The sequence below is a fragment of the Mastomys coucha genome, unplaced genomic scaffold (genome assembly GCF_008632895.1).
Source record: "Mastomys coucha isolate ucsf_1 unplaced genomic scaffold, UCSF_Mcou_1 pScaffold20, whole genome shotgun sequence".
NCBI classification, from domain to species: Eukaryota; Metazoa; Chordata; class Mammalia; order Rodentia; family Muridae; genus Mastomys; species Mastomys coucha.
The window spans coordinates 46388137-46399405 of NW_022196903.1; the positions used below are offsets into that span (position 1 = coordinate 46388137).

Genomic DNA, 11269 nt, shown 5'->3' on the forward strand with positions numbered 1-11269 from the left:
AGAGCGCTGAGTTTGAGGCCAGCCTGGTCTAGAGTTCCAGGACAGCCAGGGCTATACAGAGAAACCCTGCACGAGCCACAAATTATCTTTCATGAAATGGCCCCCTATAACAAGTTGCATTTTGTGGTATTTGACTTGTCAAATTTTAGGCAAGGTTTTTTTTTAAAGTTGCATTGCTAACATCCAAATAACCTGTAATCAATGTCTTGTCCCATGATCTCATTGCAGTTGAGTCAATTTTTCCTAAATGACAAAATGCACAATATCAAAATGGACTGAGCAAAAACCAAGTTTTAGTCTACAATCACATTGAATATGCGACGTATGAGCCAATGGTCCATACATTCATATCAGGTGTAAAATCATGAGGGCACCATAGTAGTCTTCAGACATCTGATCTTACTAGACCCACCACGTGGTTGCTGGTGATTGAACTCCTGGAAGAGCAGTCAGTGCTAGTGCTCTTAACAGCACTCCCCCCCAAGCCATCTCTACAGCCCTCAAAACCTTTATAAACACAAAGGTGGTGGAGTAAGGATCCTCCTAGCATGTGAATGCCATGTAAAAACCAATTCTAGTAATAAGCATTACAGTAGTAGGGATAGAGAAGACTGGGTTGTTCACCAGCTGCTCTTAAGAACCTAGCTTAATTCTCAGCATCACACACACATGACAAATTTCCTTGAATGATGGCCACCTGGTGAAAACTATTTTGGTTTTAGGTAACTAGTTAAACCTTGAACTACAGACTTCGCAGATGGTGCCTCATTAGGAAACTTGATATCATGGGATTCATCATCCCCAAAGTTCCACACTATTTTGCTTTGAGGCCTACTTACACATAAAGTATGCTCAATCATGAGCACAGCTACAAGGCAATTTAGGTGTTTGACGTTTCTTTGTAATACCCACTTATTAGTACTCGGGACCAACCCTGCTTGTCGTTGTTTCTGACTTAATGAAGGCTCTCATAATAAAAACCCTTTATTCCCAATGAGAGCTCAGCAGATACCAGAATGCAGAACTGAAAAGTTGGCCTTCCAACGTCAATTTTTTAACTAGAGCTACCATGTTAACTGTTCCATGTGACCCAAGCTCAAGTTCCTTCAAGAGACAGGCCAACTCAATCCAGCTCCAGGGTTATGCAAAAGCAGTGTACAATTTACTGATTATAGAAGCTAAAATCAAATGTTAAGACCTCCAGTGATCCCCCTTCACCCTGAATTTCCTTTTAAAGCAGCACATATAAGCACAGTACCACAACTTCCATGAGCCATCACATTTTCCTTTTTGTGGCATTGCCTTAATTTCCTCACATTAGTGTTTTTAAAAAGCAATTGTGTGTATACTTTTTGCTTTGAATTCAAAAATTCTTTATGTGTGAACAAGAGACTCTTGACATGCAGTCTTATCTAGAACATAGCCTTTAACTCTCAGGGATCTCAACTCCCGAAGTGCTGAGTTTCAGGGCATGCACAACACTACCTATATTCTTGAGTTTGCTAGCCAAAAGCCAAGTATTTGGAATGACTGTTGATGTTTACAAGATGCTAAGAGCTCACATTTATTAGCCATCAACTTACCTGTATATATTGCCTTGTTGTCATAAGCAAATGAGGTTACTCTTAATCCACAATACCAAGTCTAACCACTGCTATTCATTCACAACTGGAGAAAACAGTTTGACCCTTTAGTATTCTGCAAATGAGGCAACATGAAACACTCTACCTGGTTGAAGTCCAACCACCATCATATGTTCAACATCAAATTGTAGCAGTGCACAATACATAGTAAGGTGTATTTTACTTAACAGCAAATAATGCCCATTAATGCTTTTCTCCTATTAGTATTGAGTGAAAACTGTAAATGTATAATTCTGTGCAAAAGTAATCTAATATTTAAAGTAGTGGCGATCTTGTAGACAACTGATGTCGACAGAACAAGATTCACACTTATGTGTAAGCATTACACCAAGTTATTTGGATACAAAAGTATTTATTTTATAAAACTTATATTTAAAATAGAGCTTTTATCTGTCTACTCACAAGTCCTAATTTAAAACAATACATCATCCTTTGCTGAGTTGATGTTTACCCTTTACAATCAGCACTCATTTTTGTAATTTTATTAAGAACCTGTACTAAATGAAGTTTTAAAATCAAAAACATTCCCTTTAATCTTAAAAGTGCTTCTTAAATGAAGGCACCAACAAGAACTACTTTCAGATGGTACAGAATTTCTTATTTCTTGAAGACTCTGTGGTTGACCACTTCTTCATTAGTTACCTGCAGCAAGACACCTTCCTGCCAAAGGAAAAAAAAAGTATCTGAAGAAGTTTATCATGTTTGTCCAAAGAACCTAAGTAACTTCAGTGGTGGTTTTAGGATTAAAGTAGACTCACTGATGTGTATAGTAAGCTCTGAATATCACATTTCTGAAAAGGCAATAAAGCCTAGAAATCAGAGGGCTATTTTAGGAAATCTCAATAGCCAACCTGTAGGCATTTTAGGGCAGGACAATGGGCTAAAATTACTACCACATTTTAACCCAATTATTTAGTATAGGGTACATAAAGGGTTTTGCTGCTGCTGTTGCACAGAAATTTCTACTGTAGAAGACACTATCTTTAACCTGTCAGACTCATCCCTGATAAGCACGTATAGTTGTAACCATAAAGTAATAAACACAATGCCTAGTTGACTCAAACTGCTTGAACCAGGATAGGTGAATGAATACACAAGGGTGGAATGATAGGTAAATCTCATTTATTGAATTTGCAGCCTAACTTTTACCTACCATTTTACTACCAACACCACTGAAGGAAGCAAGAAAAGCTTTATTAATGATCACTTGGCTTGCCTCAGCTGTTGAAATGAAGCACTTTACAGTCTTTGTGGCAGCAGAATATACTTGTGTCCATGGTTCATATCAATGCTAAAATTCCAGCAGGGAAAAAAATGATATGTTAAGCACCTGAATCTTCATGGAAAGGGAGGGGGTGAGAAAGAAGGAAAAAAGGGAAAACAACCAAAATAATTTAAGTAAATGACAGATTGGAAAACAGGGTTTATAAAATTATCTTCTTGAGTTTATTGTTAAACTCAATTTATAAGCTATGTTAAACTACATAAGAACTATACTGAAAAGACCATTGAAGAGTTTATTAGTTTATCTTTTAAGGGAGGAAAATTAAGAAAGAAAAAGTAAATAAGTTCTTACCTAAAGAAGTTTAACTGAAGCTTAGAACTACTTTGCTCTACACCCTCAGCTTTCGTTGGCATCCTTATCAACTACTGTAGTTAAAGCTTTGTAGATACAGCACAGTTTTTTAAGACTGGCTGAGATTAGTCGTCAAGAGTTCTCTTGTACTAGACCTGTGTCCCTGAAGAGTACCTCGCTGGGGTTATTTCCTTTCCTTGCATTGAAGAAGCAGCATCTAAAAGATCTAAAAAGGTGTTTCTCCTTGCAGAGATATCCCTTAAGTTAACTAGGTAATTTATTCCTGATGAATTTCAGACAACACACTTAAATCTGACCAGCATTTTTTATCTTACACAAATACAACAACAGCTTTGCAATGGACCTTAATTATACTACCCACTCCTTAACTTATTTAAAATAAAAAGTCTATAATTACACAATTTCCTTTAGAATTATTTTATTAAATCATAAATGTACAACAGCTTCTTAACTCTACACACGCACTTAAATTTTTAAAGGAAAAACGTTATGTCTTATTACACCATGATCCTGGCTAATAGCTTTTCAAAACTTTTGAGAAAAATCTTAAAAAAGGTTTCACATGTCACCTGAAACTTACAAATTTAACATTATCAAAGAAGGAATGCTTCTACACTCTTACAAAGACCACTAGAAAGAAACAACAATTAAAAAGCTAAGAAACTGTCTCAAAGGCATTTTTTTTACAATCCTTCCTCCACAGTAAGGTAATGTTATTAAATAATCCAATCCATTCACAAAATGGCTCTCTGCATCTGCTCTGGTGTCTTCTGCCATATCACTGCATATTTATGCATGACTGAGATAAGAGTTTCCTTAACATTGTTATTTCGATAACCTGAAGCTGTTCTGTTACCTCTGGGCTCTCATCCTCTCCTATTTATACAGTGAAGCCTGTTTCAACAGAAGTAAAGAGTAAAAAAAAAATAGGTTATGAAATTATCCATCTAACCAGATTTTAAGGAAAGATAACATGATCCTAAAATGTTTTTTTTTTTACTCCTGCAGCTAGTTCTCCCAAGATAATAATTGTAAAACTCAAAAACTACTTACCCATGGTAAGTAGGAAGAAGCTCAATATCGGCTCCTTCCTCCATAGCCCCCACTTCCTCCACTTCCTCCAGGACCATAGTTCCCTATAATGATTGAAACAAGAAAGCATGCTTAAAACATAAAACAGAAGGTTTGTGTCTGTCTTTGCATGTTGGAAACAAAGTTCTCTTTTAGTCGTTTAACAGTCTGTACACAGACTTGGTTGCCCTACAATGTAAATAGTGATCCTACTCTTTTTAAATGCTGGGATTAAAGGCATGTGAAAAGTGTGACACTACCTTTCTAAATCTACTTCCAAACACAAGCAGCTTAAAATAAGTTGGACCCAAAAGCTTTATGTGGCAGAGCATTATATTTGCGAAGTTTCACGTGAAGGACAGGAAGACTGAACTCATGATCTTCCTGCTTCCATTTCCCCATTGTTAAGATTACTCCAAGTAATGATTGTTTCTTAAATTCAAGAGTTAGTCACCAAATTGGGTGTGGAGAAAGCCTAGACTACCTAAGAGACCTTGTCTAAAACAATGCCCCCAACCCATACTATCAACAAAAATAAATGATCTAACATTTGCAGGATTCTCTCCCTGAGATGCAAAACTGTTGACTTATTACTCCCCAATTATCACTCAGAAGAACTGTGTTTAGTAAATTACCTCCACCATATGGTCCTCCCATGTTCCTGCTACCACCAAAGTTTCCACTCTTCATTGGGCCATAGTTAGAAGGTTGCTGGTTATAATTTCCAAAATCATTGTAACTTCCACTTCCATAATTTCCTGTAAAAGAATTGGAATACCAGCTAAACTCTGAATACAAGTATTGAAGCCAAACTAATATTTAATTTTTAAGACAAATTATCTCCAAAACATAAAAGTACACAATACCTATCTACAATCCTACAATTTAAGGCATCTAATTGACAATAAAATAAATGTCATTAATTCTAATCCAAATTCCAACATAAAGGTTGTAGATGAATTTATTACCTCCTCCATAGTTGTCATAACCACCTCCGTAGCCCCCACCCTGGTTGCCATATCCAGGTCCTCCACCACCATATCCTCCTCTTCCTCCTCCATAACCAGGGCTACCTCCAAAATTGCCACCTATTATAAAATAAGCCTTTAAGTAATTGCTTAAATTTTTCAATTCCATTTGAATTGTCTTTATTATACTCATTTCTGGTTTTTCAAAACACAAAGTTGAGATATTTGTTACATAAAGTCTATCCTAGAATAGACTCAAAGGCAAAGTAAATACCTATCCTTGGGTATAACACATAAAGCAACTTAGAATAATCTTTAACCTTACAATTCTCCTTTGAATAATTGTACTTCAAATTCATATGCTTTGTAGTTGAATATGAGGGCAGCATACTGGCAAGAACTCTGGCAGCAGACCTGTATTTGAGGCCAGTCTAGTCTATATGAAACCCAGGACTACATAGAGTCCCTAATATTAATAATTTACTTTATCCCACAGCACACTTGACTTCCAATATTCTAGCTTTTCTACAATGCACAGAACTCCTCACCTAAATAAATCTTATGAAAACTAACAATATTACATTGCACAGTAATAAGTATAAGGCAAACTTGTTTAGTTACAAAACTCAAAATAGATCTTCCAAAGCCAAATAACCACTTTGATAGGCAAAACAAGTTATATATAAATTTAACTAAGCACCACATGCAATGTTACTAAATATATCAAGATGCATTAATCAAAATCAAAACTAACCTCCAGGTCCTCCTCCATACCCATTATAGCCATCCCCAAATCCACGTCCACTTCCGTATCCATCTGTTTATAAAAAGTAGTAAAATTATACTTAATTCTCTCCACATTAGTATCTCAGAATAAGGATGCCTAGAAATCTCACTAGTTTACTTGTTGGGGACATGGAGGTTACGGGGGGGGGGGGGGGGGGGGGGGGGGGGGGGGGGGGAATCAAAGCATTATTAATTCAACTTTACTACCAAGGCGACACACCTTTTTATATATTAATTTAAAATATACAGCTAAGTTTTACCATACCACACCACATTCATTCAAATAAACTGAACCTAAAAACACTTGTGACAGATTTATTTAGACAGGGATTTCTAGCTTTATTTTGTCTTGAATTCAATGCACAACTACGTATTATGACTTTACCTTTAATCATCTGCCTCTTGTTACCAATTACTGAAATTGCAGGTATATTGTCTGGTTTTCAGGTTCTAAGATTCATCTATAGGCTAAGTGCATGCTAGACACTACACATGCTCATCTTGTGTAACCTATATTCAGCCCCTAATTACACCCAGCTAATTGATTGCTGAGAGGCTTTAGGACCCTGTTACTTTTGTTTCTTTTTCCATAACCTCTGTCCATCTCCAGAATGCTGAGATCTCAGGTCTACTACATTCAGCAATTTAGACCTGCTTTAAAATTTTGTTTTATTTATTTATTTTTGTTGTCAAGACAGGGTTTTCTCTGTATTGCCCTGGCTGTTCTGGAGCTCACTGTGCAGACCAGGCTGGCCTAGAACTCAGAAGTCCGCCTGCTTCTGCCTCCCAAGTGCTAGGATTAAAGGCGTGCACCACCACTGCCCAGCTTAAAATTTTATTTTTTATTATTTTAACCTTATTTGTGTGTTGACAAAGCAGTGAGTACACTACATGAACCAGTGTACATGGTTGTCAGAGGGCAAAATTTTAAACTTGTCAGAGCACCGGGTCTCCTTTCTTCCTCTGCACTATACACTTTAGGCTAATTGCCAAATTTATCTCACTCAAGACATTCTATTCAAAAAGCAAACATATCACACCCTTCAGAAACTGCAAACACAAACTTACCAGATCCCCCCCTAAAGTTGCTTCCTGGTCCTGGTCCAAAATTGCCACCGCCACCACGAGAATCCCCAAAGCCAAAGTTTCCTAGAAAATTATACTTTGATTAGTAGCAAGAACTCAGGATGAAAAATCATATAAATGTATGTATATATATATATTTAAAATGTTACCTCCTCTTCCACTCCTTGAACTTTGGACTTCCTGCATTTCTTGTCTAGACAATGCCTTTCTAACTTCTGCATTGTGACCATTTATGGTGTGGTATTTTTGCACTGGAATAGAAACAATTTTCAATACCAATAGTAAGCAATTCTTGTAATATAAGCAATATCTTTTCTTTTACAAACCACACCACATGAGCATAGACACTTACAGACTATTTTATCCACAGGATCATGGTCATCAAAAGTAACAAAGCCAAAGCCTCTTTTCTTTCCAGACTGCCTATCAGTAATTATTTCAATAGTATCAATTTTTCCATATTCTTCAAAGTAATCTCTAAGGTGGTGTTCCTCAGTATCTTCCTTAATTCCACCAACAAACAGCTTCTTCACAGTCACGTGGGCTCCTGGTTTTCCAGACTCCTATAATAATTAAAGTTATGTCAGAAAAAAACCTTGATTACATCTAACTTACATGTCCATCTTTGTACAAATTCCTCCAGATAATAGGTTTGAAGATACTGACTGGTCTTGGAAAAACATGTACCACCCCCCCCCAAAGCAAACCAATGGGTTTGGATTTTCCTTACCTCTCTTGCTACAGCACGTTTTGGCTCAACTACCCTGCCATCAATGGAATGAGGCCTTGCAGCCATGGCAGCATCAACTTCGGCCATGGATGAAAAAGTTACAAAGCCAAATCCTCTTGATCTTTTGCTTGCAGGATCCCTCATAACCTTTAAATCCAAAAGATACGCATGTAATTTCATGGCGTTAAGTAGCAACATAAACTAGAATACATCAATACCGATTTCATTGCATATTATTCACACCCCAAATATAAAGCCAGACTTTCAGAGTTAACGTACCACACAGTCTGTGAGCTTTCCCCATTGCTCGTAGTAGTTTTTCAAACTTTCTTCTGTGGTTTCAAAGCTTAAGCCACCAATAAAGAGCTTACGGAACTGTTCCTTTTCTCTCTGCAAAGGGAAATACCATTTCAATTTTTATTTACATTTTCTCTTTGTATGCAGGAAATTAAATTCTTAAATATGAGGTGACCTGCTGGTAGAGTACCTTTTTCCTCTCCAAAGGAACAGTTTCTAAAGTTTTCTGGGGGGGGAAAAAAAAAACTTACATCAAATTTAAACCATATGTTAAACTGCATATTAGTTGTGTTACACCAAAAATTGCCTGAGCTGAGGTATACAAGTTTCAAAGTCACTAGAAACTCGATTTTTAATCTTATCAGATTTTCTTCAAAAAAATTTCAGAAAAAACACCCCCAACTCTGTGGTTATTTAGGTGGTATTAAAGAATTCTCTTGAAATTGACTAAATTCTACAACCCAAGCACATAACTGTTAGATTACAAAAGGAAAAAATGCCCCTTGCTAATATTTCCAAATTCACCACTTCCAAGGTTCAGTTTCTGAAAAGTGGCAATTTGCTTTTCTTTAAACTGCCCCCTCTGGTGTTAACTGTAAGTATCTCAAGAGAAAAAAAGAAAATTCTGCAACTCTGAAACAAGCTCCAGGAAGAATGGTGAAACTCTAGATATATCACCTTAAATGTGGTTTTGTCAGGCACTTATCACTGGCTTAGCAATAACAAAAACCTATCAAGATGTTCATAAATTAGATTATACTATTCAGGACCTATTATGATTGCACAGCGAAATGAAAAAGCAAAATTGCAAAAAAAAGTTATTGTTCAGCCTAAATTTAAGATTCTCCAAAATATGCTCAAAAGGCCAATGTTTTACTACACTTTTTATGTTCTGAATTTTTAATAGAAATGATCCAAATTGTTTTAAGTAGTCAAATAACTACGTTACAAAAATCCTTAATTGGAATGCCAAATGGAGTTTAGTGGTAGCTCTAAAATGTCAGTAAATTGGGTTCCCTTAATCTAAGTTGCAAGTATTAAATACACCTAGTTTTTTCATATCACTAAGGAAAAGCAAAAGCTCTTTACTTACCTCAGATTTTTTCCAAACTTACCAGATGTCCACTATCGATTATAAGCAAGGTTATTTATAAATGTGCTTAGAATCAAAGAAAATAACCAAGGAGACCCCTTTCAACTCGAAAACTTATGCTAATGTAATGATCCATCATGTTTAAAAAAAAAAAAAAAAACCGAATGTCCAAGTTCAAGCACACTGTGACCCCAAACTAAGTTTTTATATAGCAAGGACACGGATTTTTGTTCCCTAAGCCATGCTTTAAAGCGAAGGCTAACTATGAAGTCAGCTATTCAGTTCCGTAAGGTGACTACCACGTGCTAAAGATCCGTTCTTTTTTGAAGATTCCCTTCAAAATGCAAATAATTTGTATTATTTCAAACAAAAAATTCTTTAGGGTAATAAAGGTACCCTGCAATAAAAAGAAAAATAACCCTCCACTCAAGATAACATAACCTCCCTAGCTTCCAGATGAGCGCCCCGATTTTTCCACTGACTTCCTACTACTGTTCACGTGCTTTCCCACAACACTCGTAATCTTCAACTAATCTAAGTATTGGAAAAATAAAACGTTCTATTTGCAGGGGAGCTGGCTGCCTTCTGCTACCCGCCAGGCCTTGGTTGTACTACATTCTCTTGGCCTGTTCCAGTAAACCTTGCAGAGCGCCGCCACCCCCGCCCCCACCCCTATGTGGCTTCAGAACGCAATGGCGCCATTTCGTCGAGGGGAAGGCAGAGCGCCTTTAGCGAGGTGCGCAGGACTCTTAAGATCCGAACTCCAAACACTAAATCCACCTCGAAACGATATGAAAACATCCCAAAAGAAAGAAAAATCGCTACGCACGTCCACGCAGTGGTAAAAAAGAAAACCAAACTAGCAAACCCTAAGTGTTTGAAAGCAAAAACCGTAGCGAGGAAGGAGAGGGGAAAATGGCGGACGGCAAATCCGGTTCCCGGGAGATGGGGGGAGGGGAAGCTTCGCAGTCTCGCCCCGGGGGGGCCGGGGGCGCCAGAAACGTTCCGCCGCGAACATAACCGAGTCCCTAGGCCCGCGCACATCGAGAAAAACTAGCAACAGTCCGCTTCGGCGCTCCTTTAGCGGTCCAGCCAGGTCGCGGCGGGCACTTCCCATCCCCCACCCCAGCTAAAGGAAATGGCGCCCAGCAGCTGAGGGCGGGGAAGGCGGTCGGACAATCGGGCCTCCAACAACGACCACTCAGAAACTCGCCAAGGCCAACCGCCACTCGAGAGGCCGCATTTCCTCCACCGGACCACGGCGGCGGGTGGCCGGTTTCCATTGCGGTGCCTACGGCCTCACCATGCCCTTTTCTAAGAACTCATTGATTTCAAACCCGTTACCTCCATCGCAGACTCAGTCGCTTCAGCCCGATTTCCCGCAGCCGAGCGAGATGAGAAAGACCTCCGCGGACGGACACGCACGGGACTCGTCCTGCCGCTGTTGGGGGAGAGCAGTCGATGGCCAAGAAACTGCGCCGCGAGGAACACCCGCACACGGGACCGGCGCCGCTGCTACTGCCGCTGGAGCCGAGACCGCCGCTTTTCTAGAACCTTCCCCCGACTAACGCGTCTCCGCTTACGTCAGGCCGTTACGTAAACGTCCTAACCGCCGCCAATGGCGGGAAGGGCCTACACTCTACTTACGCCAAATACGTGCTCCTCCCCCCTTTAAGGATAGCGGGACTGCTTTACGTCACTTGCGCAACCGCGTTCAGTGAATTGCGGAAGGCTCGTGCTCGGCGTGTTACTACGTCCGGAACTAGGTCCGGCCCCCACCTCCGCGTAGGGAGCGGAGAAACGGTCGCACAGTTTGAAATAACGCCGTAGGGAGGGGCTTAGGCCGGAGCTCGGGCGTGCAGCCCTCCCCACCCAAGTGTGCTCTCTGCAGCTACGCTTTTGCCAATCCTGTCTCCGGAGTCTCGAGCCACACATACAATTCTACCTGTCCCAAAGGGGGTCCTCACTCGGTCCCTCCCAGAAGGGCTTTTAGTCCAA

At 39.3% G+C, this 11269-nt stretch overlaps 1 protein-coding gene across 9 annotated transcripts; it reads right to left on the bottom strand.

Moving 5' to 3' along the window:
• Positions 1-1978: 1978 nt before the first annotated feature.
• Positions 1979-10954, bottom strand: Hnrnpa2b1 (heterogeneous nuclear ribonucleoprotein A2/B1). 9 transcript variants are annotated; one of them, XR_004121990.1, is made up of 13 exons: positions 10616-10954; positions 8369-8404; positions 8161-8271; positions 7882-8028; positions 7504-7714; positions 7301-7402; positions 7134-7214; positions 6034-6096; positions 5280-5399; positions 4947-5069; positions 4294-4376; positions 2860-2934; positions 1979-2303 (listed from the first exon to the last, which is right to left on the bottom strand). XR_004121990.1 is itself a non-coding variant. In XM_031381894.1 (12 exons), exons 1-11 carry the CDS (start codon positions 10619-10621, stop codon positions 4315-4317), a joined length of 1062 nt encoding a protein of 353 aa, XP_031237754.1. In that variant the 5' UTR covers positions 10622-10954; the 3' UTR covers positions 1979-2303; positions 4294-4314. The 9 variants fall into 9 exon arrangements, 6 of the variants coding, with proteins under 6 accessions (XP_031237754.1, XP_031237756.1, XP_031237758.1 ...); XR_004121989.1 differs by having other exon boundaries at positions 2797-2934; XM_031381894.1 differs by lacking the exon at positions 2860-2934.
• Positions 10955-11269: the final 315 nt, after the last annotated feature.